Here is a 25637-nt window from a genome sequence, read left to right as displayed (position 1 = left end):
ACTTTGGGGGAGAGAGAGAGACAACTTTGGGGGAGAGAGAGAGACAACTTTGGGGGAGAGAGAGAGACAACTTTGGGGGAGAGAGAGAGACAACTTTGGGGGAGAGAGAGAGACAACTTTGGGGGAGAGAGAGAGACAACTTTGGGGGAGAGAGAGAGACAACTTTGGGGGAGAGAGAGAGACAACTTTGGGGGAGAGAGAGAGACAACTTTGGGGGAGAGAGAGAGACAACTTTGGGGGAGAGAGAGAGACAACTTTGGGGGAGAGAGAGAGACAACTTTGGGGGAGAGAGAGACAACTTTGGGGGAGAGAGAGACAACATTGGGGGAGAGAGAGACAACTTTGGGGGAGAGAGAGACAACTTTGGGGGAGAGAGAGACAACTTTGGGGGAGAGAGAGACAACTTTGGGGGAGAGAGAGACAACTTTGGGGGAGAGAGAGACAACTTTGGGGGAGAGAGAGACAACTTTGGGGGAGAGAGAGACAACTTTGGGGGAGAGAGAGACAACTTTGGGGGAGAAAGAGACAACTTTGGGGGAGAGAGAGACAACTTTGGGGGAGAGAGAGACAACTTTGGGGGAGAGAGAGAGACAACTTTGGGGGAGAGAGAGAGACAACTTTGGGGGAGAGAGAGAGACAACTTTGGGGGAGAGAGAGAGACAACTTTGGGGGAGAGAGAGAGACAACTTTGGGGGAGAGAGAGAGACAACTTTGGGGGAGAGAGAGAGACAACTTTGGGGGAGAGAGAGAGACAACTTTGGGGGAGAGAGAGAGACAACTTTGGGGGAGAGAGAGAGACAACTTTGGGGGAGAGAGAGAGACAACTTTGGGGGAGAGAGAGAGACAACTTTGGGGGAGAGAGAGAGACAACTTTGGGGGAGAGAGAGAGACAACTTTGGGGGAGAGAGAGAGACAACTTTGGGGGAGAGAGAGAGACAACTTTGGGGGAGAGAGAGAGACAACTTTGGGGGAGAGAGAGAGACAACTTTGGGGGAGAGAGAGAGACAACTTTGGGGGAGAGAGAGAGACAACTTTGGGGAGAGAGAGAGACAACTTTGGGGGAGAGAGAGAGACAACATTGGGGGAGAGAGAGAGAGACAACATTGGGGGAGAGAGAGAGAGACAACATTGGGGGAGAGAGAGACAACATTGGGGGAGAGAGTGAGAGACAACATTGGGGGAGAGAGTGAGAGACAACATTGGGGGAGAGAGAGAGAGACAACATTGGGGGAGAGAGAGAGAGACAACATTGGGGGAGAGAGAGAGAGACAACATTGGGGGAGAGAGAGAGAGACAACATTGGGGGAGAGAGAGAGAGACAACATTGGGGGAGAGAGAGAGAGACAACATTGGGGGAGAGAGAGAGAGACAACATTGGGGGAGAGGGAGAGACAACATTGGGGGAGAGAGAGAGACAACATTGGGGGAGAGAGAGAGACAACTTTGGGGGAGAGAGAGAGACAACTTTGGGGGAGAGAGAGAGACAACATTGGGGGAGAGAGAGAGACAACATTGGGGGAGAGAGAGAGACAACATTGGGGGAGAGAGAGAGACAACATTGGGGGAGAGAGAGAGACAACATTGGGGGAGAGAGAGAGACAACATTGGGGGAGAGAGAGAGACAACATTGGGGGAGAGAGAGAGACAACATTGGGGGAGAGAGAGAGACAACATTGGGGGAGAGAGAGAGACAACATTGGGGGAGAGAGAGAGACAACATTGGGGGAGAGAGAGAGACAACATTGGGGGAGAGAGAGAGACAACATTGGGGGAGAGAGAGAGACAACATTGGGGGAGAGAGAGAGACAACATTGGGGGAGAGAGAGAGACAACATTGGGGGAGAGAGAGAGACAACATTGGGGGAGAGAGAGAGACAACATTGGGGGAGAGAGAGAGACAACATTGGGGGAGAGAGAGAGACAACATTGGGGGAGAGAGAGAGACAACATTGGGGGAGAGAGAGAGACAACATTGGGGGAGAGAGAGAGACAACATTGGGGGAGAGAGAGAGACAACATTGGGGGAGAGAGAGAGACAACATTGGGGGAGAGAGAGAGACAACATTGGGGGAGAGAGAGCGACAACATTGGGGGAGAGAGAGCGACAACATTGGGGGAGAGAGAGCGACAACATTGGGGGAGAGAGAGCGACAACATTGGGGGAGAGAGAGCGACAACATTGGGGGAGAGAGAGCGACAACATTGGGGGAGAGAGAGCGACAACATTGGGGGAGAGAGAGCGACAACATTGGGGGAGAGAGAGCGACAACATTGGGGGAGAGAGAGCGACAACATTGGGGGAGAGAGAGCGACAACATTGGGGGAGAGAGAGCGACAACATTGGGGGAGAGAGAGCGACAACATTGGGGGAGAGAGAGCGACAACATTGGGGGAGAGAGAGCGACAACATTGGGGGAGAGAGAGCGACAACTTTGGGGGAGAGAGAGAGACAACTTTGGGGGAGAGAGAGAGACAACTTTGGGGGAGAGAGAGAGACAACTTTGGGGGAGAGAGAGAGACAACTTTGGGGGAGAGAGAGAGACAACTTTGGGGGAGAGAGAGAGACAACTTTGGGGGAGAGAGAGAGACAACTTTGGGGGAGAGAGAGAGACAACTTTGGGGGAGAGAGAGAGACAACTTTGGGGGAGAGAGAGAGACAACTTTGGGGGAGAGAGAGAGACAACTTTGGGGGAGAGAGAGAGACAACTTTGGGGGAGAGAGAGAGACAACTTTGGGGGAGAGAGAGAGACAACTTTGGGGGAGAGAGAGAGACAACTTTGGGGGAGAGAGAGAGACAACTTTGGGGGAGAGAGAGAGACAACTTTGGGGGAGAGAGAGAGACAACTTTGGGGGAGAGAGAGAGACAACTTTGGGGGAGAGAGAGAGACAACTTTGGGGGAGAGAGAGAGACAACTTTGGGGGAGAGAGAGAGACAACTTTGGGGGAGAGAGAGAGACAACTTTGGGGGAGAGAGAGAGACAACTTTGGGGGAGAGAGAGAGACAACTTTGGGGGAGAGAGAGAGACAACTTTGGGGGAGAGAGAGAGACAACTTTGGGGGAGAGAGAGAGACAACTTTGGGGGAGAGAGAGAGACAACTTTGGGGGAGAGAGAGAGACAACTTTGGGGGAGAGAGAGAGACAACTTTGGGGGAGAGAGAGAGACAACTTTGGGGGAGAGAGAGAGACAACTTTGGGGGAGAGAGAGAGACAACTTTGGGGGAGAGAGAGAGACAACTTTGGGGGAGAGAGAGAGACAACTTTGGGGGAGAGAGAGAGACAACTTTGGGGGAGAGAGAGAGACAACTTTGGGGGAGAGAGAGAGACAACTTTGGGGGAGAGAGAGAGACAACTTTGGGGGAGAGAGAGAGACAACTTTGGGGGAGAGAGAGAGACAACTTTGGGGGAGAGAGAGAGACAACTTTGGGGGAGAGAGAGAGACAACTTTGGGGGAGAGAGAGAGACAACTTTGGGGGAGAGAGAGAGACAACTTTGGGGGAGAGAGAGAGACAACTTTGGGGGAGAGAGAGAGAGACAACTTTGGGGGAGAGAGAGAGACAACTTTGGGGGAGAGAGAGAGACAACTTTGGGGGAGAGAGAGAGACAACTTTGGGGGAGAGAGAGAGACAACTTTGGGGGAGAGAGAGAGACAACTTTGGGGGAGAGAGAGAGACAACTTTGGGGGAGAGAGAGAGACAACTTTGGGGGAGAGAGAGAGACAACTTTGGGGAGAGAGAGAGACAACTTTGGGGGAGAGAGAGAGACAACTTTGGGGGAGAGAGAGAGACAACTTTGGGGGAGAGAGAGAGACAACTTTGGGGGAGAGAGAGAGACAACTTTGGGGGAGAGAGAGAGACAACTTTGGGGGAGAGAGAGAGACAACTTTGGGGGAGAGAGAGAGACAACTTTGGGGGAGAGAGAGAGACAACTTTGGGGGAGAGAGAGAGACAACTTTGGGGGAGAGAGAGAGACAACTTTGGGGGAGAGAGAGAGACAACTTTGGGGGAGAGAGAGAGACAACTTTGGGGGAGAGAGAGAGACAACTTTGGGGGAGAGAGAGAGACAACTTTGGGGGAGAGAGAGAGACAACTTTGGGGGAGAGAGAGAGACAACTTTGGGGGAGAGAGAGAGACAACTTTGGGGGAGAGAGAGAGACAACTTTGGGGGAGAGAGAGAGACAACTTTGGGGGAGAGAGAGAGACAACTTTGGGGGAGAGAGAGAGACAACTTTGGGGGAGAGAGAGAGACAACTTTGGGGGAGAGAGAGAGACAACTTTGGGGGAGAGAGAGAGACAACTTTGGGGGAGAGAGAGAGACAACTTTGGGGGAGAGAGAGAGACAACTTTGGGGGAGAGAGAGAGAGTCAACTTTGGGGGAGAGAGAGAGAGACAACTTTGGGGGAGAGAGAGACAACTTTGGGGGAGAGAGAGACAACTTTGGGGGAGAGAGAGACAACTTTGGGGGAGAGAGAGACAACTTTGGGGGAGAGAGAGACAACTTTGGGGGAGAGAGAGACAACTTTGGGGGAGAGAGAGAGACAACTTTGGGGGAGAGAGAGAGACAACTTTGGGGGAGAGAGAGAGACAACTTTGGGGGAGAGAGAGAGACAACTTTGGGGGAGAGAGAGAGACAACTTTGGGGGAGAGAGAGAGACAACTTTGGGGGAGAGAGAGAGACAACTTTGGGGGAGAGAGAGAGACAACTTTGGGGGAGAGAGAGAGACAACTTTGGGGGAGAGAGAGAGACAACTTTGGGGGAGAGAGAGAGACAACTTTGGGGGAGAGAGAGAGACAACTTTGGGGGAGAGAGAGAGACAACTTTGGGGGAGAAAGAGAGACAACTTTGGGGGAGAGAGAGAGACAACTTTGGGGGAGAGAGAGAGACAACTTTGGGGGAGAGAGAGAGACAACTTTGGGGGAGAGAGAGAGACAACTTTGGGGGAGAGAGAGAGACAACTTTGGGGGAGAGAGAGAGAGACAACATTGGGGGAGAGAGAGAGACAACTTTGGGGGAGAGAGAGAGACAACTTTGGGGGAGAGAGAGAGACAACTTTGGGGGAGAGAGAGAGACAACTTTGGGGGAGAGAGAGAGACAACTTTGGGGAGAGAGAGAGACAACTTTGGGGAGAGAGAGAGACAACTTTGGGGAGAGAGAGAGACAACTTTGGGGGAGAGAGAGAGACAACTTTGGGGGAGAGAGAGAGACAACTTTGGGGGAGAGAGAGAGACAACTTTGGGGGAGAGAGAGAGACAACTTTGGGGGAGAGAGAGAGACAACTTTGGGGGAGAGAGAGAGACAACTTTGGGGGAGAGAGAGAGACAACTTTGGGGGAGAGAGAGAGACAACATTGGGGGAGAGAGAGAGAGAGACAACATTGGGGGAGAGAGAGAGACAACATTGGGGGAAAGAGAGAGACAGCATTGGGGGAAAGTGAGAGACAACATTGGGGGAAAGTGAGAGACAACATTGGGGGAGAGAGAGAGACAAAATTGGGGGAGAGAGAGAGACAACATTGGGGGAGAGAGAGAGAGAGAGAGAGAGAGAGACAACATTGGGGGAGAGAGAGAGAGACAACATTGGGGGAGAGAGAGAGAGACAACATTGGGGGAGAGAGAGAGAGAGAGACAACATTGGGGGAGAGAGAGAGAGAGACAACATTGGGGGAGAGAGAGAGAGAGACAACATTGGGGGAGAGAGAGAGAGACAACATTGGGGGAGAGAGGGAGAGAGAGACAACATTGGGGGAGAGAGGGAGAGAGAGACAACATTGGGGGAGCGAGGGAGAGAGACAACCTTGGGGGGGAGAGAGAGAGAGAGATACAAACTTGGGGGAGAGAGACAACCTTGGGGAGAGAGAGAGACAACCTTGGGGGAGAGAGAAAGACAACCTTGGGGGAGAGAGACATACACACACACACACACACACAGGGCGAGAGAGAGACACACACACACACACACACACACAGAGGGCGAGAGAGACACACACACACACACACACACAGGGCGAGAGAGAGAGACACACACAGAGGGCGAGACACACACACACACACACACACACACACACACACAGGGCGAGAGAGATTCACACACACACAGAGGGCGAGAGAGACACACACACACACACAGGGCGAGAGAGACACACACACACACACAGGGCGAGAGAGACACACACACACACAGAGGGCGAGAGAGACACACACACACAGAGGGCGAGAGAGACACACACACACAGAGGGCGAGAGAGACACACACACACAGAGGGCGAGAGAGACACACACACACAGAGGGCGAGAGAGACACACACACACACACACACACACACAGAGGGCGAGAGACACACACACACACAGAGGGCGAGGGACACACACACAGACACAGGGCGAGAGACACACACACACAGACACAGAGGGCGAGAGACACACATACACACACACACAGGGCGAGACACACACACACACACACACACACACACACACACACACACACACACAGAGGGCGAGAGACACACACAGACACATAGGGCGAGAGAGACACACACAGACACATAGGGCGAGAGAGACACACACAGACACATAGGGCGAGAGAGACACACACAGACACATAGGGCGAGAGACACACACACACACACAGAGGGCGAGAGACACACACAGACACACAGAGGGCGAGAGAGACACACACACACACACAGGGCGAGAGACACACACACACACACACACACACACACACACACACACACAGAGGGCGAGAGACACACACACACACACAGAGGGCGAGAGACACACACACAGACACAGGGCGAGAGACACACACACACACAGAGAGCGAGAGACACACACACACACAGAGAGCGAGAGACACACACACACACAGACACAGAGGACGAGAGACACACACACAGACACATAGGGCGCGAGAGACACACACAGACACATAGGGCGAGAGAGACACACACACACACACAGACACAGAGGGCGAGAGACACACACACACACAGACACACACACACAGAGGGCGAGACACACACACACAGAGGGCGAGAGAGATGCTGAATGTCTCCCATCCACAGGCTGTGCCCCAGTCTGGGCACCCCCCCACGCCCCCACCCCCCCCCTCTCTTTACCTTCAGGTCGGGTTTGATGGTTCGGTGCAGTCTCCCCGCGATGCCCAGCAGATGCTGGTAGACGGCCCCATCACTGAGCTTGTCTGCGAAGCACTCAAAGTTCTCCTGCATCTTGCGGAGGCCTCGCTCGGAGGCTGGGAGCAGGGCCAAGCAGAAGGCCAGGTCTCGGTGCTGCCTCTCCAGCCTGTGCCGGGGAGGGAGAGAGGGAGGGAGGGAGGGGAGACAGGGAGAAGGAAGGTTAGTCAGAGGCAGTGAACGGCTGTGTCACAACACGGGAGGACGCGAAGCAGTGAGAGCCTCGGACTGCGAGGGAGACCAGCTGCAAGTAACACGGCAAAGCCCAGAGCTCAAGGGGCTCACGTTTGTATGGCGACTGTCTCCTCCTTTTCAAAGCGCGAGTCCCGTTGTTAGGACAGGCGCGCAGCCGACGGTTCACGCACAGGGAGCTCCCACAAACAGCCATGTGATAATTCGTCATTTTAAAGTAGTCTCCCTCAGCACTGACCCTCCGACAGTGCGGCGCTCCCTCAGTACTGACCCTCCGACAGTGCGGCGCTCCCTCAGTACTGACCCTCCGACAGTGTGGCTCTCCCTCAGTACTGACCCTCCGACAGTGCGGCTCTCCCTCAGCACTGACCCTCCGACAGTGCGGCGCTCCTTCAGTACTGACCCTCCGACAGTGCGGCTCTCCCTCAGTACTGACCCTCCGACAGTGCGGCTCTCCCTCAGCACTGATCCTCCCACAGTGCGGCACTCCCTCAGTACTGACCCTCGGACAGTGCCTCTCTCCCTCAGTACTGACACTCCCACAGTGCGGCTCTCCCTCAGTACTGACCCTCGGACAGTGCGGCACTCCCTCAGTACTGACCCTCGGACAGTGCCTCTCTCCCTCAGTACTGACACTCCCACAGTGCGGCTCTCCCTCAGTACTGACCCTCGGACAGTGCGGCACTCCCTCAGTACTGACCCTCCGACAGTGCGGTGTTCCCTCAGCACTGACCCTCCGACAGTGCGGCTCTCCCTCAGCACTGACCCTCCGACAGTGCGGCTCTCCCTCAGCACTGACCCTCCGACAGTGCGGCTCTCCCTCAGCACTGACCCTCCGACAGTGCGGCTCTCCCTCAGCACTGACCCTCCGACAGTGCGGCTCTCCCTCAGCACTGACCCTCCGACAGTGCGGCTCTCCCTCAGTACTGACCCTCCGACAGTGCGGCGCTCCCTCAGCACTGACCCTCTGACAGTGTGGCACTCCCTCAGCACTGACCCTCCGACAGTGCGGCACTCCCCCCGGGGCTGATGGGGGAAACCTTAAAACCAGAGCCAGGTCCGGCAGGGCAGACGTTAGGAAGGACGTCTTCATACAGTGCGGGGGTGGGGGGGGGGGGGAGAATTAAGGTAAATCTCCAATTCTTCCCTGTTCTGATTGTCGCCTTGACTCCGCTTTACATCTGTCACCGCCCCCCCCAATAACCCTCGATCCCCTCGTCAATCGAAGATCTGTCTAACTCAGCCTCGCATATATTCACTGACCCAACCCCCACCGTTCTCTAGGGGGCGGGGGGTGTGGGGTGGGGGAGAGAGAATTCCACAAATCGACCCACCCTCCGAGAGTAGAAATTCATCCACGTCTCCGTCTTCAACGGGAAACCCCTTACTCTGAAACTGAGATCCCCCCTCCGCTCGTTCTAGATTCCCCCACGATGGGGGGGTGGGAAACATCCTCTCACCACCGCCCCCCCATCAGCATCTTTCAACAAGATGGCCGCTCATTCTTCTAAGCTCCACTAGGCACGGCCCTAACCTGCTCGACCGCTCCCTCCTAAGACAAAGCCCCATCGTCCCAGGGGCGCGCCGAGGGAACCTTGGCGGAGACGGCGGGGAGACGGGCTGGGTCGCAGACAGTCTCGGAGGTGGGGTGGGGGGGGGTTAAGGGAGACCCGAGCACTCACCTGGCGGTCCGGAATCTCTGACAGAGCTTCTCCACCAGGCTCTCGGTCTGCTTGTCCTTGGTGATGTAGCGGAACATCTGCCTGAGGTGGGGAGAAGAGGACAGGGCAGGTTTAAACGCCGGCAGACACAGCTACGTGGGAACCCGGGAAGGAGGTGAGGGGTGGGGAGACAGGCCCTACCTCATGATGGTTTGGAACAGCTCCTCCTCAACACCGCACTCTGGGTCCGACAAACGGCTGATGATGTCAGGGAGGAGATTGTACACGGCGTTCCCCTGTGAGAGAGCGAGAGGGGCAGAGAGAGAGAGAGAGAGAGAGAGAGGGGGAGGGGCAGAAAGAGAGAGAGAGAGAGAGAGGGAGAGGGGCAGACAGAGAGAGAGAGAGAGAGACAGACACAGAGAGAGAGAGAGAAAGAGGGAGGGAGAGAGAAAGAGGGGGGGAGAGAGAAAGAGGGGGGGAGAGAGAAAGAGGGGGGGAGAGAGAAAGAGGGGGGGAGAGAGAAAGAGGGGGGGAGAGAGAAAGAGGGGGGGAGAGAGAAAGAGGGGGGGAGAGAGAAAGAGGGGGGGAGAGAGAAAGAGGGGGGGGAGAGAGAAAGAGGGGGGGAGAGAGAAAGAGGGGGGGGAGAGAGAAAGAGGGGGGGAGAGAGAAAGAGGGGGGGAGAGAGAAAGAGGGGGGGAGAGAGAAAGAGGGGGGGAGAGAGAAAGAGGGGGGGAGAGAGAAAGAGGGGGGGAGAGAGAAAGAGGGGGGGAGAGAGAAAGAGGGGGGGAGAGAGAAAGAGGGGGGGAGAGAGAAAAAGGGGACAGAGAGAAAGAGGGGGGGAGAGAGAAAGAGGGGGGGAGAGAGAAAGAGGGGGGGAGAGAGAAAGAGGGGGGGAGAGAGAAAGAGGGGGGGAGAGAGAAAGAGGGGGGGAGAGAGAAAGAGGGGGGGAGAGAGAAAGAGGGGGGGAGAGAGAAAGAGGGGGGGAGAGAGAAAGAGGGGGGGAGAGAGAAAGAGGGGGGGAGAGAGAAAGATGGGGGGAGAGAGAAAGAGGGGGGGAGAGAGAAAGAGGGGGGGAGAGAGAAAGAGGGGGGGAGAGAGAAAGAGGGGGGAGAGAGAGGGAGAGAAAGAGGGAGGCAGACAGAAAGAGAGAGGGAGAGGGGCACAGAGAGAGAGAGAGAGAGAGGCAGACAGAGAGAGGGAGAGGGGCAGACAGAGAGAGGGAGAGGGGCAGACAGAGAGAGGGAGAGGGGCAGACAGAGAGAGGGAGAGGGAGAGAGAGAGAGGGGCAGACAGAGAGGGAGAGAGGGAGAGGGGCAGACAGAGAGAGGGAGAGGGGCAGACAGAGAGAGGGAGAGGGAGAGAGAGAGAGGGGCAGAGAGAGAGAGAGAGAGAGAGAGAGAGGGAGAGAGAGAGACAGAGAGAGAGAGACAGAGAGAGAGAGAGGGAGAGAGGCAGACAGAGAGAGAGAGAGAGAGAGAGAGGCAGACAGAGAGAGAGAGGCAGACAGAGAGAGAGAGACAGAGAGAGAGACAGAGAGAGAGACAGAGAGAGAGACAGAGAGAGAGACAGAGAGAGAGAGAGAGAGAGAGAGAGAGAGAGGCAGACAGAGAGAGAGAGGGAGAGGGGCAGACAGAGAGAGGGAGAGGAGCAGACAGAGAGAGGGAGAGGGGCAGACAGAGAGAGGGAGAGGGGCAGACAGAGAAAGGGAGAGGGGCAGACAGAGAAAGGGAGAGGGAGAGAGAGAGAGGGGCAGACAGAGAGAGGGAGAGGGAGAGAGAGAGAGGGAGAGGGGCAGACAGAGAAAGGGAGAGGGAGAGAGAGAGAGGGGCAGACAGAGAGAGGGAGAGGGAGAGAGAGAGAGGGGCAGACAGAGAGATAGAGAGGGAGAGAGAGAGAGGGGCAGACAGAGAGAGAGAGAGAGGTGGGGAGAGGGGCAGACACAGAGAGAGAGAGAGAGAGAGATTATATAGAGAGAAAGAAAGGAGACAAGGCAGAGAGAGGGAGAGATGAAAGTAAAAGACATCAGGTTGCAGTGTCTCTCCATGTTCATCAACAGGAGGCTGCACGAGAGATGGACTCCCTTATCAGACTGCATCTCTCACTCTCATATCCCACACACTCTCAGACTGTATCTCTCAGTCCCATATCCCAGACTCCCCCATCCCAAGCTATATCTCACACACCCCGCACCCCCTCAACCCAGATTGTAAATCTCACTCTCATATCCCACACACTCCCAGCCCAGACTGTATCCCTCAATCCCATATCCCACACACTCCCAGCCCAGACTGTATCCCTCAATCCCATATCCCACACACTCCCAGCCCAGACTGTATCTCTCACTCTCATATCCCACACACTCCCAGCCCAGACTGTATCTCTCACTCTCATATCCCACACACTCCCAGCCCAGACTGTATCCCTCAATCCCATATCCCACGCTTCCAACCCAGGCTGTATCTCACACTCCCACAGCCCAGGCTGTATCGCTCCCTCCTATATCTCACACACTCCCAGCCCAGACTGTATCCCTCACTCCCATATCTCACACACTCCCAGCCCAGACTGTATCTCTCAATCCCATATCCCACACACTCCCAGCCCAGACTGTATCTCTGACTCCCATATCCCACACACTCCCAGCCCAGACTGTATCCCTCACTCCCATATCCCACACACTCCCAGCCCAGACTGCATCCCTCACTCCCATATCCCACACACTCCCAGCCCAGACTGTATCTCTGACTCCCATATCCCACACACTCCCAGCCCAGACTGTATCCCTCACTCCCATATCCCACACACTCCCAGCCCAGACTGTATCCCTCACTCCCATATCCCACACACTCCCAGCCCAGACTGTATCTCACACTCCCACAGCCCAGGATGTACCGCTCCCTTCCATATCCCCCACACACACTCCCAGCCCAGTTTGTGTCCCCCACACGTCTCTGAAATTGTCCAGAATTCCCACAATCCTGCCTCCCATGCTCCAAATGGACGGGACACTCCCCTAGCCCCCGCCTCCAGCTCCCACCCCAGTCCCGTCTCTTCTCTGCCCTCCCCCCACCGACTCACACCCCTCCACCCCCCGGGTGTACCTTGTTTGACAGCTCGTTAAAGAAACTGCGGGCCAGCAAGGCGATGCTGTCATCCTCATCGATGACCAGCACGGCCATTTCGCTGATCTGACCTTTGACCTTGACCATGTCCTTGAGGATCAGGTGCGTCATCACGATGAGAGCTGTACGGCGCACGGCCGCAGAGCTGTCCCGCAGCCTGTACAAGGGAGAGGGGCAGTTGAGAGAGCAGAAAAGCATCGGAGCAGCACAGTGTATCTCTACTGATGTTAATCCAGCTCCCTCGCACTGTCACTCAGTAACCCCTCTCCCCCCAGCGCCCTGTGTTACTGACTGTATCTCTACTGGTGTTAATCCAGCTCCCTCAGACTGTCACTGACTAACCCCTCTCCCCGCAGCGCCCTGTGTTACTGACTGTATCTCTACTGATAATCCAGCTCCCTCACACTGTCACTCAGTAACCCTTCTCCCCCCAGCGCCCTGTGTTACTGACTGTATCTCTACTGATGTTAATCCAGCTCCCTCACACTGTCACTCAGTAACCCCTCTCCCCCCAGCGCCCTGTGTTACTGACTGTATCTCTCCTCATGTTAATTCAGCTCCCTCGCACTGTCAATCAGTAACCCCTCTCCCCCCAACGCCCTGTGTTACTGACTGTATCTCTACTGATGTTAAACCAGCTCCCTCACACTTTCACTCAGTAACCCCTCTCCCCCCCAGTGACCTGTTACTGACTGTATCTCTACTGAAGTTAATCCAGCTCCCTCACACTGTCACTCAGTAACCCTTCTCCCCCCAGCGCCCTGTGTTACTGACTGTATCTCTACTGATGTTAATCCAGATCCCTCACGCTGTCACTCAGTAACCCTTCTCCACCCAGCGCCCTGTGTTACTGACTGTATCTCTACTGATGTTAATCCATCTCCCTCACACTGTCACTCAGTAAATCTTATCCCCAACTGTGCCAAACCCCCCAGTGCCCTGTGTTCCTGATTGGAAAATACCTCGCTCATGCCTTATAACTCTATATCAGTCTCTGATCCAATCCCATCTCACACCTGCTGCTCTTGCCCAGCCTCTGATCTGCTTGCATCTCACGCTCGCTATTCAGTCAGTCCCTGATCTGTTCACACCACACGCTCGCTATTCAGTCAGTTTCTGATCTGCTTGCACCTCACGCTTGCTATTCAGTCAGTTCCTGGTCCGTTCACATCTCACACTCGCTATTCAGTCAGTTTCTGATCCATTCACATCTCACTCTCGCTATTCAGTTAGTTTCTGATCTGCTTGCACCTCACGCTCACTATTCAGTCAGTTCCTGATCCGTTCACATCTCACACTCGCTGTTCAGTCAGTTTCTGATCTGCTTGCACCTCACGCTCGCTATTCACAGTTAGTTTCTGATCCGTACACATCTCACACTCGCTGTTCAGTCAGTTTCTGATCTGCTTGCACCTCACACTCACTATTCACAGTGAGTTCCTGATCCGTTCACATCTCACACTCGCTATTCAGTCAGTTTCTGATCTGCTTGCACCTCACACTCACTATTCACAGTGAGTTCCTGATCCGTTCACATCTCACGCTCGCTATTCAGTCAGTTTCTGATCTGCTTGCACCTCATGCTCGCTATTCACAGTCAGTCCCTGATCCGTTCACATCTCACGCTCGCTATTCAGTCAGTTTCTGATCTGTTCACATCTCATACTCGCTATTCAGTCAGTTTCTGATCTGCTTGCACCTCACACTCACTATTCAGTCAGTCCCTGATCCGTTCACATCTCACACTCGCTACTCAGTCAGTTTCTGACCTGCTTGCACCACACGCCTGCTATTCAGTCAGTCCCTGATCCATTCACATCTCACACCCGCTATCCACGGTCAGTCTCTGATCTGCTTGCACCTCACTCCCAATATTCCTGGCCAGTCTCTTGATCCTCTCTCACCTCACGCTCGCTATTCGGTCAGTTTCTGATCCATTCGCACCTCACGCCCGCTATTCGCAGTCAGTCTTCTGATCCGCTCGTGCCTCACACCCGCTATTCCTGGCCAGTCTCTGATCCACTGGCGCCACGACAGCTGGACGAGGCGGGGCTGAAGGCACCAGCAGTGTGACGGGGCAGAGCCGAGGGTTGCTCTGCGCTAGGCTGGGCGGCGAGGCGGCTTACCTGGCGTAGAGGTGCGGCGTCCAGGGCTCGATGAGGTTGGGGAAGCGGAAGGACAGGTCTCCGAGGGCCACCATGGTATTGGCGCGGATGATGGGCAGGGCTGATTTCTCCAGCATCGTGAACAGGAGGCGAAGCTGCTTCTCACAGAAATCGTGGCTGATCGGCGGGTGGAAAATAGAGAGAGGAGGAAAAATAAAAGGACAGCACTCGCTGGACAATACCAAGTGCGCCGAGAAGGACACCAACCCGCCTCACCACGCGGCTCACTTACACGTGCTAGAAGCTACATATGCTCATACGCAAGAACCTGACCTCTGCGCGCAAAAGGGGACATGTCCAGGTGTTGCTTCCCTTTTTCGGGGGACAACAGTTCCCTGGCAACGCCTCGACCAGAGCTGGCTCACCAACCGATGGGCACCTTTGCCCTCATGCGGTATGAATTATTGCTCCCTCGGAAATTTGGCATTCTTGCACCTGTCCTGATGAGTCCAAGGTGAAAAGCTTCGACAGTGTGTCTCTTTCTTCAGCAACGCCAAAAATAAAAGGGGGTGGGGTAGGGGGGGGTGCTGCCAGGTTCCCTGAAGAGTGACCGGATTGGCCTGACGATCACCCTTCCCCCCCGCCCTTTACCAGCGCACGCCATCCTGAACGATCATCACCTCCCCCACTCCCCCCCAACCCGCCACCCAACTCCCAGGAACCCAGAAACGCCCCAGAGCACAAGCCATCCGCCCGCTCCCCTACCTGACCATGGCGATCTTGCAGAGGGCGAGACAGGAGGCGGTGCACAGGTCCGGGTCGTTGTACCTGCCCGGGCTGGTGCAGATCTTCACGATCAGGGGCACGAAGGCGGACAGAAGTTGGCGATCTGCAGACAGGGGGTTGGGGGAACGTTGAAATTTTTAACAACTTGCACCTCCACCCCACCCCCCCCGCCAGAACCCGGCGTACGCTCCACCCGACCTGTCCGATCGCCACCACCACCCCACCCTCCCACCCCCGCCAACCCCCAAAGCCCAGTCCCGGGTGCGGGGTAAAACGAGGAAGGGAAGGAGAGTCCCACGCACCGTCCAACAGCTCCACGTCACAGATCCTGCGGACCAGCTCGGACTCGGTGTCATCGGCGGAGGTCTCCGCCAGCCCCAGCTCTTCCTCAATGGCGCTGGTGCTGGCTCTCTGTCGGGGGAGAGAAACAAAACCTTTTACAAAGGCCCTGGGCCCCTTACCGACGCAGGGGTACGGTCGCATTGGGAGCCGTTCGGAGGAGCTTCACTGGGACGATGGGGGGGGGGTTTGTCTTACGAGGGAGAGGTTGAGCTGTCCAAGGCCTTGGCGAGTCCGCAGCTGGAGTACTGCGTAGAGTTGTGGTCTGCTTATTTGTAAATAGATGTAACTACTTCAGGAGACAGTTCAGAGGAGGTTCACTGGGCTGATCCCTGGGACGAAGGGGGTTTTGTCTTACGAGGGAGAGGTTGACTTGTACAGGGCCTTGGCGTGTCCGCAGCTGGAGTACTGCGTAGAGTTGTGGTCTCCTTAGTTGTAAACAGATATAACTTCAGAGGAGGTTCCCTGGGCCAATCCCATGGACGAAGGGGTTTTTGTCTTACGAGGGAGAGGTTGAGCTGTACAGGGCCTCGGCGAGTCCGCAGCTGGAGTACTGCGAAGAGTTGTGGTCTCCTTAGCTGTAAATAGATGTAACTGCTTTAGGAGACAGTTCAGAGGAGGTTCACTGGGCCGATCCCTGGGACGAAGGGGGTTTTGTCTTACGAGGGAGAGGTTGAGCTATCCAGGGCCTTGGCGAGTCCGCAACTGGAGTACTGCATAGAGTTGTGGTCTGCTTATTTATAAATAGATATAACTGCTTTAGAGACAGTTCGGAGGAGGTTCACTGGGCCGATCCCTGGGATGAAGGGGGTTTTGTCTTACGAGGGAGAGGTTGAGCTGCACAGGGCCTTGGCGAGTCCGCAGCTGGAGTACTGCGTAGAGTTGTGGTCTCCTTAGCTGTAAATAGATGTATCTGCTTCAGGAGACAGTTCAGAGGAGGTTCACTGGGCCGATCCCTGGAACGAAGGGGGTTTTGTCTTACGAGGAGAGGTTGAGCAGGTTGGGCCCGTACCCGTTGGAGTTTAGAAGATTGAGAGGCAATCTTATTGAAACGTATAAGATCCTTACCGGTGGTGGTGGTGGGTGGGGCGGGGGCGGGTTCCTCGATAGGCTGGATGCTGAGAGGATGTTTCCCCCTCATGGGGGAAATCTAGAACGAGGGGTGGGGGGGGTCACAGTTTCAGAATAAGGGGTCTCCCATTGAAGATGGAGATGAGGAGGAATTTCTTCTCTGGGAGGGTGGTCAGTCTGTGGAATTCTCTCCCCCAGAGAGCGGCGGAGGCGGTCAGTGAATATATTCGAGGCTGAGGTAGACGGGTTTTTGAACGACGGGGAGGGGGGAAGATTGAAAGTTAAGCGGGGGTGTAGGTGGAGCAAAAGAGGTCAGGCATAGCTTACAGGGCAGGGAAGATTAAATGACAAAGGAAGACAGACAAAGGGAGTGGTAATGATTGTGTTAAAGACACTGGCCGGGAGTAGGTGTCAATAGCGGTCAGCACCGTCGGTTGAGATAGATTTTCGATCAACAAGGGAGTTGAGGGTTATTGAGGGGGGAGTGGAGACCTCAATCAGATCAGCCACGATCTTACCGAATGGTGGAGCAGGCTCGAGGGGCCGAATGGCCTACCCTTGCTCCTAATGATCTTATGATCCATCTCTCTTGGAGGGGAGGGGGCGCTGTTGGGGGGGGTGGGGGGAGGGGAAGAAGAGTCTGTAAGAAGGGGTCACGGCGCAGGTCGAGGGGAGGGCGAGGTGTCCTGACGCAGTGTGAGGGGGAGGGGAGGAGGTTGGGGGGGAAGCGAGGCCAAGGACGCACCTCGATTGGAGGCTGCGGGGAAGGGGGACGGTGGGGGGGGGGGGCGCTCCTCCCCGACTGGAGTGGACGTCGGTGGGGCGGTGCTGGGGGAGGCGAGTGAAGGGTATGGATGCGCCTGGGGTGGGGGGGGGGTGGTGGTGAGGGGTTGGGGCCAGCCACTGGGGGGGTGGGGGGAGGGGAGGGCCGGGGGTCCGCTCTCTCTCTCTCTCACCTTGGCTCGCTCCTTCAGCTTCCGCTTCGCCTCCTGCTGCTCGCGGTGCAGCCGGCGGCGCTGCATCTCAGGCCCGACGGCGCGCTCCAGGTGCAGCATCTGCTGGAGGGCCACTTGACCCACCAGGGCCACCAGGTTGCCCAGCAGACGGGTCGGCACGGTGGGCTGGGATTCCGGGTCGTCTGCCGGTGCCGGGGGTGGGGGGTGCAAAAAGGACACGTCGAGTTTAGACCTCTCCCCACAACCTCCACCGTCTCTCCTCCACAACCCCAACCTCCACCGTCTCTGCCCGCCACCCCCCCCCCCCCCCCACCCCCCCCCAACCAATCGAACCTGCCTCCCCCACCCACCTCCCCTCCTCGGGCAGCGCCTCCCAGACCCTGACCGCCCGCTGGGTGAGAGAGTTCCTCCTCGTGTCTCCGTCGCTTCTCCCGATCGACTCTCCCCTCATCCTATTGGGGGATGATGAATTCTCCAGGACCTGGAGAGACTGACTCTTCTTTCCCCCCGAACCTGGAGGTTCGCGACGGGGAGCGTGAGACACTCGTGTGTTCTGTGTGGGATCTTCCTTTTCCCCCCCCACCCCCTCTTCTCTCACTCTCTCCACCTTGTCCTGGGAGCTGGGCTAGTCATCTGCGAGTCATGCGACGCTGTTTGCTCTGAAAGTGAGCCAGGTCTTCCACCTCCCTCCCACGCGCTCAGAATTTTCCCTCGATCGAACCTGCCTCCCGCACCCCCCCCCCCCACACCACCTCGTGAAGCACCTCCCAGACCCTGACCGCTCGCTGGGTGAGGGAGTTCCTCCTCGTGTCTCCCTCGCTTCTCTTCCCCAATCCCCTTCGACCCGGGTCCCTCGCGTTCTCGCTCCTCAACGGGGAAACAGTTCCTCCCGATCGACTTCTGTCCCAGACCAACCACCCCCCCCACCCCCCCCCAAGCCCCCCCCTCGGGGGTTTCGAACCCCTCGATCGAGTCTCCCCTCGACCTTCTCTTCTCCGAGGAGAACATTCCCCCGACGTCTCCAATCGATCCGCGGAACTGGAGTTCCTCATCCCTGGAACCCTCCCTGTGAATCTTTCCTCCTGCTCTCTCTCTCCCGCGCGCTCTCCCGCGCGCTCTCTCTCTCTCTCCCGCGCGCTCTCTCTCTCTCTCCCGCGCGCTCTCTCTCTCTCTCCCGCGCGCTCTCTCTCTCTCTCCCGCGCTCTCTCTCTCTCTCTCCCGCGCTCTCTCTCTCTCTCTCTCCCGCGCTCTCTCTCTCTCTCTCCCGCGCTCTCTCTCTCTCTCTCCCGCGCTCTCTCTCTCTCTCTCCCGCGCTCTCTCTCTCTCCCGCGCTCTCTCTCTCTCTCTCCCGCGCTCTCTCTCTCTCTCTCTCTCCCGCGCTCTCTCTCTCTCTCTCTCCCGCGCTCTCTCTCTCTCTCCCGCGCTCTCTCTCTCTCTCCCGCGCTCTCTCTCTCTCTCCCGCGCTCTCTCTCTCTCTCTCCCGCGCTCTCTCTCTCTCTCCCGCGCTCTCTCTCTCTCTCTCCCGCGCTCTCTCTCTCTCTCCCGCGCTCTCTCTCTCTCTCCCGCGCTCTCTCTCTCTCTCTCCCGCGCTCTCTCTCTCTCCCGCGCTCTCTCTCTCTCTCTCCCGCGCTCTCTCTCTCTCTCTCTCCCGCGCTCTCTCTCTCTCTCTCTCTCCCCCGCGCTCTCTCTCTCTCTCTCTCCCGCGCTCTCTCTCTCTCTCTCCCGCGCTCTCTCTCTCTCTCTCCCGCGCTCTCTCTCTCTCTCTCTCTCTCTCCAGTGCCGTCACATCCTTCCCAAAGTGCGGAGCCCAGAACCGGACACAATATTCCCACTGAGGCCGAACTAGTGTCTCGTACGAGGTCAACATAACCTCCTTGCTCCTGTGCTCTTTGCCCCTATTAATAAAGCCCAGGATACTGTCTGCTCCCTTAACTGGTCTCTCAACCTGTCCTGCCCCCTTCAATGATTTACCCACATATACCCCCAGCTCCCTCCGCCCCCTGCACCCCCTTTAGAATTGTACCCTTTATGTTATATTGTATCTCCACGTTCGTTCGACCAGAATCAATCACTTCCCACTTCCCTGCATGAAACTCCGTCTGCCACTTGTCTGCCCGTTCCTCCAACCAGTCTACATCCTTCTGAAGTTCTACACTGTCCTCCTCACTCATCCAAAACGCTTCCGAGTCTCGTATCGTCCGCAGATTTAGGAACGTGTGCCCCGCACACCCAGGTCCAGGTCGCTGGTGCACATCAGAAAGAGCAAGGGTCCCCGACACTGACCCCCCCCCCGGTGGAACTCGGCTACAAACCTTCCTGCAGTCCGAGAAAACACCCACTACCCTCTGTTTCCCATCACCCAGCCCATTCCCTATCCGTCTCCCCTTTATCCCGTGAGATATAACATCGATCACGCGTCCGTTGTGCGGCACTGCAATCGAACGCCTTCTGGAAGTCCGGGTACACCACATCCACCGCGTTACCCTCGTCGACCCTCTCTGTTCTCCTCATCAAAAAACAAACGCCAGTCGTTCGTTGAACAGGATCCCGGAGGTCCCTCAGCTCCCACTACCTGAATCACTTCACCTCTCTGCGCATTGAACTTCATCGGTCACTTGCCCGCCGGCTGATCTACGTCCTCTGGAAGTCGCACTGCGTCAGGCGAGGTATTCATCCCGGGATTAGTCGGTCGCTTAATCCCGCTGTTCTGTAACGATCCCCATTTACCCTCCCTCCCCCCGACCCATCATTTAACAGCAGCCTCCTTGACTAAGCCCTGCCGGTCCCTCGAGGTGACCGGAGGAGGCCCGCCCCCGTGCGAGCCTCGGGTGACCTCTTACCTTTGCCCTCGGAGGAGTCCTCCGTGTGTTGGCCGGGTGGTGCCCCCGCCTCCTGCCCGGCGGCCTGGTGGGTGGTCAGCAGGGTGGCACAGCGCAGCAGGAGGCGGCCGCACAGGCGGTCCGGGTGCTCGGACAGCTGGTACACCAGCGAGACGGCAGACTCAGCAAACGGGCGCCAGTGGGGACTCGGTGTGGAGAAACCTGCGAGGGCAAAAGAACGATCAGAGACAGAGGGGGAAGAGAGACAGAGGGGGAAGAGAGACAGAGGGGGAAGAGAGACAGAGGGGGAAGAGAGACAGAGGGGGAAGAGAGACAGAGGGGGAAGAGAGACAGAGGGGGAAGAGAGACAGAGGGGGAAGAGAGACAGAGGGGGAAGAGAGACAGAGGGGGAAGAGAGACAGAGGGGGAAGAGAGACAGAGGGGGAAGAGAGACAGAGGGGGAAGAGAGACAGAGGGGGAAGAGAGACAGAGGGGGAAGAGAGACAGAGGGGGAAGAGAGACAGAGGGGGAAGAGAGACAGAGGGGGAAGAGAGACAGAGGGGAAGAGAGACAGAGGGGGAAGAGAGACAGAGGGGGAAGAGAGACAGAGGGGGAAGAGAGACAGAGGGGGAAGAGAGACAGAGGGGGAAGAGAGACAGAGGGGGAAGAGAGACAGAGGGGGAAGAGAGACAGAGGGGGAAGAGAGACAGAGGGGGAAGAGAGACAGAGGGGGAAGAGAGACAGAGGGGGAAGAGAGACAGAGGGGGAAGAGAGACAGAGGGGGAAGAGAGACAGAGGGGGAAGAGAGACAGAGGGGGAAGAGAGACAGAGGGGGAAGAGAGACAGAGGGGGAAGAGAGACAGAGGGGGAAGAGAGACAGAGGGGGAAGAGAGACAGAGGGGGAAGAGAGACAGAGGGGGAAGAGAGACAGAGGGGGAAGAGAGACAGAGGGGGAAGAGAGACAGAGGGGGAAGAGAGACAGAGGGGGAAGAGAGGCAGAGGGGGAAGAGAGACAGAGGGGGAAGAGAGACAGAGGGGGAAGAGAGACAGAGGGGGAAGAGAGACAGAGGGGGAAGAGAGACAGAGGGGGAAGAGAGACAGAGGGGGAAGAGAGACAGAGGGGGAAGAGAGACAGAGGGGGAAGAGAGACAGAGGGGGAAGAGAGACAGAGGGGGAAGAGAGACAGAGGGGGAAGAGAGACAGAGGGGGAAGAGAGACAGAGGGGGAAGAGAGACAGAGGGGGAAGAGAGACAGAGGGGGAAGAGAGACAGAGGGGGAAGAGAGACAGAGGGGGAAGAGAGACAGAGGGGGAAGAGAGACAGAGGGGGAAGAGAGACAGAGGGGGAAGAGAGACAGAGGGGGAAGAGAGACAGAGGGGGAAGAGAGACAGAGGGGGAAGAGAGACAGAGGGGGAAGAGAGACAGAGGGGGAAGAGAGACAGAGGGGGAAGAGAGACAGAGGGGGAAGAGAGACAGAGGGGGAAGAGAGACAGAGGGGGAAGAGAGACAGAGGGGGAAGAGAGACAGAGGGGGAAGAGGGGCATGGAGAGAGAGAGGGGCAGAGAGAGAGAGGGGCAGAGAGAGAGAGGGGCAGAGAGAGAGAGGGGCAGAGAGAGAGAGGGGCAGAGAGAGAGAGGGAGACAGAGAGAGAGAGGGAGAGAGAGAGGGAGACAGAGAGGGAGACAGAGAGGGAGACAGAGAGGGAGACAGAGAGGGAGACAGAGAGGGAGACAGAGAGGGAGACAGAGAGGGAGACAGAGAGGGAGACAGAGAGGGAGACAGAGAGGGAGAGACAGAGAGGGAGAGACAGAGAGGGAGAGACAGAGAGGGAGAGACAGAGAGGGAGAGACAGAGAGGGAGAGACAGAGAGGGAGAGACAGAGAGGGAGAGACAGAGAGGGAGAGACAGAGAGGGAGAGAAAGAGAGGGAGAGAGGGAGAGAGAAACGGCAGTGAGTAAAGCTGAACTGGGTGAGGCGGTGAGGGAGAAGCGCGAGACCAGGCACAGCCCCCAGCTTACCTTCAGTCACAGTATCTGAGAGGTGGGCGAACAGCGGGTGATCGCGTGGCAGGCGAAAGGGGGCAGAGCTACCACCGAGCATCATCTGGGAGACAGAGAGAGAGAGAGATCAGCCGGGCATGAGTGAGCTCCATTCTCAAACACTCCGCGTCCACCTCCACTCCCCATACCCGCCCAACGTCACCCTCCCTATCTCTGTAACCTCCTCCAGCCCCTACACCCCTCCCTATCTCTGTAACCTCCTCCAGCCCCTACACCCCTCCCTATCTCTGTAACCTTCTCCAGCCCCTACACCCCTCCCTATCTCTGTAACCTCCTCCAGCCCCTACACCCCTCCCTATCTCTGTAACCTTCTCCAGCCCCTACACCCCTCCCTATCTCTGTAACCTCCTCCAGCCCCTACACCCCTCCCTATCTCTGTAACCTCCTCCAGCCCCTACACCCCTCCCTATCTCTGTAACCTCCTCCAGCCCCTACACCCCTCCCTATCTCTGTAACCTCCTCCAGTCCCTACACTCCTCCCTATCTCTGTAACCTCCTCCAGCCCCTACAATCCTCCCTATCTCTGTAACCTCCTCCAGCCCCTACACCCCTTCCTATCTCTGTAACGTCCTCCAGCCCCTACAACCCTCCCTATCTCTGTAACCTCCTCCAGCCCCTACACCCCTCCCTATCTCTGTAACCTCCTCCAGTCCCTACACCCCTTCCTATCTCTGTAACCTCCTCCATTCACTACACCCCTCCCTAACTGTCACCTCCTCAGCCCCAACACCCCTATCTCTGTAACCTCCTCCAGCCCCTACACCCCTCCCTATCTCTGTAACCTCCTCCAGCCCCTACAACCCTCCCTATCTCTGTAACATCCTCCATTCACTACACCCCTCCCTAACTGTCACCTCCTCCAGCCCCTACACCCCTATCTCTATAACCTCCTCCAGTCCCTACACCCCTCCCTATCTCTGTAACCTCCACCAGCCCCTACAACCCTCCCTATCTTTGTAACGACCCTACAAACCTCCCTATCTCTGTAACCTCCTCCAGCCCATACACCCCTCCCTATCTCTGTAACCTCCTCCAGTCCCTACACCCCTCCCTATCTGTCACCTCCTCCAGCCCCTACACCCCTCCCTATCTCTGTAACCTCCTCCAGCCCCTACACCCCTCCCTATCTCTGTAACCTCCTCCAGCCCCTACAACCCTCCCTATCTCTGTAACCACCTCCAGACCCTACAAACCTCCCTATCTCTGTAACCTCCTACAGCCTCTACAACCCTCCCTATCTCTGTAACCTCGTCCAGCCGCTACACCCTTCCCTATCTCTGTAACCTCCTCCAGCCCTCCCTATCTCTGTAACCTCCTCCAGCCCCTACACCCCTCCCTATCTCGGTAACTTCCTCCAGCCCCTACAACCCTCCCTATCTCTGTAACCTCCTGCAGCCCTATATAGCCCTCCCTATCTCTGTAACCTCCTATCATCCTCCGCGATCTCCTCCAATTCCGACTTTGAGTGCCCCCCCGATCCCAGTCGTTCCGACATTGGCGGCCGTGCCTTAAGCTGCCTGGGGGGGGGGGGGGGCCCTGAGCTCTGGAATTCCCTCCCTAAACATCTCCGCACGCCCCTTCACACCGCACCCCCTCCACCCCCCAACACACCGGCCCCGCTAAAACGCTCCCGAAAACCGAGCACCGACTGAGTTTTCACTCTCCTCTCCCCAGTATCGTGCAACTTGGTTCGAAGTGAACATGTATGCGATTGTTTTCGTTGGAGCAGAGAAGACTGAGGGGTGACCTGATCGAGGTGTACAAGATTATGAGGGGCATGGACAGGCTGGATAGGGAGCAGCTGTTCCCCTTAGTTGAAGGGTCAGTCACGAGGGGACATAAGTTCAAGGTGAGGGACAGGAGGTTTAGGGGGATGTGAGGAAAAACTTTTTTCTCCAGAGGGTGGTGACGGTCTGGAATGTGCTGCCTGGGAGGGTGGTGGAGGCGGGTTGCCTCACATCCTTTAAAAAGTACCTGGATGAGCACTTGGCACGTCATAACATTCAAGGCTATGGGCAAAGTGTTGGTAAATGGGATCAGGTGTTTCTCACGGTGTCGGTGCAGACTCGATGGGCCAAGGGGCCTCTTCTACACTGTGTGATTCTGAATAACACCCTCAGATGACGAGCGCAAGGAGTGGGGGAAAGGCAACTTGTTGTTTCTGAAGTCGCTCACCTTCCTGTTGCAAGACAGTTTTCCGATGGTGAGGCAGGTGTCTCGGGCCAGCTGGTAATCCTGCTGCTCTCGAACCCGCGGTCCCAGTCCCACCGTGTACAGGGTCTCCAGGTTACTGCCAACGATCTCCGGCTCGCCACTGGGCAGAGACAGCAGGGGGTTAGATACAGAGTAAAGCTCCCTCTACACCGTCCCCATCAAACACTCCCAGGACAGGTACAGCAGGGGGTGAGATACAGAGGAAAGCTCCCTCTACACTGTCCCCATCAAACACTCCCAGGACAGGTACAGCAGGGGGTGAGATACAGAGTAAAGCTACCTCTACATGGTCCCCATCAAGCACTCCCAGGACAGGTACAGCACGGGGTTAGATACAGAGTAAAGCTCCCTCTACACCGTCCCAACCAAACACTCCCAGGATAGATACAGCATGGGGTTAGATACAAAGTAAAGCTCCCTCTACACTGTCCCCATCAAACACTCCCAGGACAGGTACAGCACGGGGTTAAATACAGAGGAAAGCTCCCTCTACACTGTCCCCATCAAACACTCCCAGGACAGGTACAGCACGGGGTTAGATACAGAGTAAAGCTACCTCTACACCGTCCCCATCAAACACTCCCAGGACAGGTACAGCACGGGGTTAGATACAGAGTAAAGCTCCCTCTACACCGTCCCCATCAAACACACCCAGGACAGGTACAGCACGGGGTTAGGTACAGAGTAAATCTCCCTCTACACCGTCCCCATCAAACACTCCCAGGACAGGTACAGCACGGGGTTAGATACAGAGTAAAGCTCACTCTACACCGTCCCCATCAAACACACCCAGGACAGGTACAGCACGGGGTTAGGTACAGAGTAAATCTCCCTCTAAAATGTCCCCATCAAACACTCCCAGGACAGGTACAGCACAGGGTTAGATACAGAGTAAAGCTCCCTCTACAGTGTACCCATCAAACACTCCCAGGACAGGTACAGCACGGGGTTAGATACAGAGTAATTCTCCCTCTACACCGTCCCCATCAAACACTCCCAGGACAGGTACAGCACGGGGTTAGATACAAAGTAAAGCTCCCTCTACACTGTCCCCATCAAACACTCCCAGGACAGGTACAGCACGGGGTTAGATACAGAGTAAATCTCCCTCTGCACTGTC

General features: G+C 56.5%; 1 protein-coding gene across 1 annotated transcript in view; it reads right to left on the bottom strand.

Annotated features, from left to right (window-relative positions):
• Positions 1–24617, bottom strand: part of ncapd2 (non-SMC condensin I complex, subunit D2) — a gene marked incomplete at its 5' end in the record, with an annotated part of 41009 nt that extends 16392 nt beyond the window's left edge. Inside the window, 11 exons of the mRNA XM_041182440.1 lie at positions 7119–7302; positions 9068–9148; positions 9248–9342; positions 12148–12325; positions 14295–14450; positions 15039–15162; positions 15362–15470; positions 17426–17607; positions 20266–20466; positions 22262–22346; positions 24479–24617. Coding sequence (XP_041038374.1) covers positions 7119–7302; positions 9068–9148; positions 9248–9342; positions 12148–12325; positions 14295–14450; positions 15039–15162; positions 15362–15470; positions 17426–17607; positions 20266–20466; positions 22262–22346; positions 24479–24617 — 1534 coding nt within the window. The remainder of the gene's footprint in view (positions 1–7118; positions 7303–9067; positions 9149–9247; positions 9343–12147; positions 12326–14294; positions 14451–15038; positions 15163–15361; positions 15471–17425; positions 17608–20265; positions 20467–22261; positions 22347–24478) is intronic.
• Positions 24618–25637: the final 1020 nt, after the last annotated feature.

The sequence above is a fragment of the Carcharodon carcharias genome (genome assembly GCF_017639515.1).
Source record: "Carcharodon carcharias isolate sCarCar2 chromosome 40 unlocalized genomic scaffold, sCarCar2.pri SUPER_40_unloc_8, whole genome shotgun sequence".
Taxonomy (NCBI): Eukaryota; Metazoa; Chordata; class Chondrichthyes; order Lamniformes; family Lamnidae; genus Carcharodon; species Carcharodon carcharias.
This window is presented reverse-complemented; position numbering and strand designations above follow the sequence as displayed.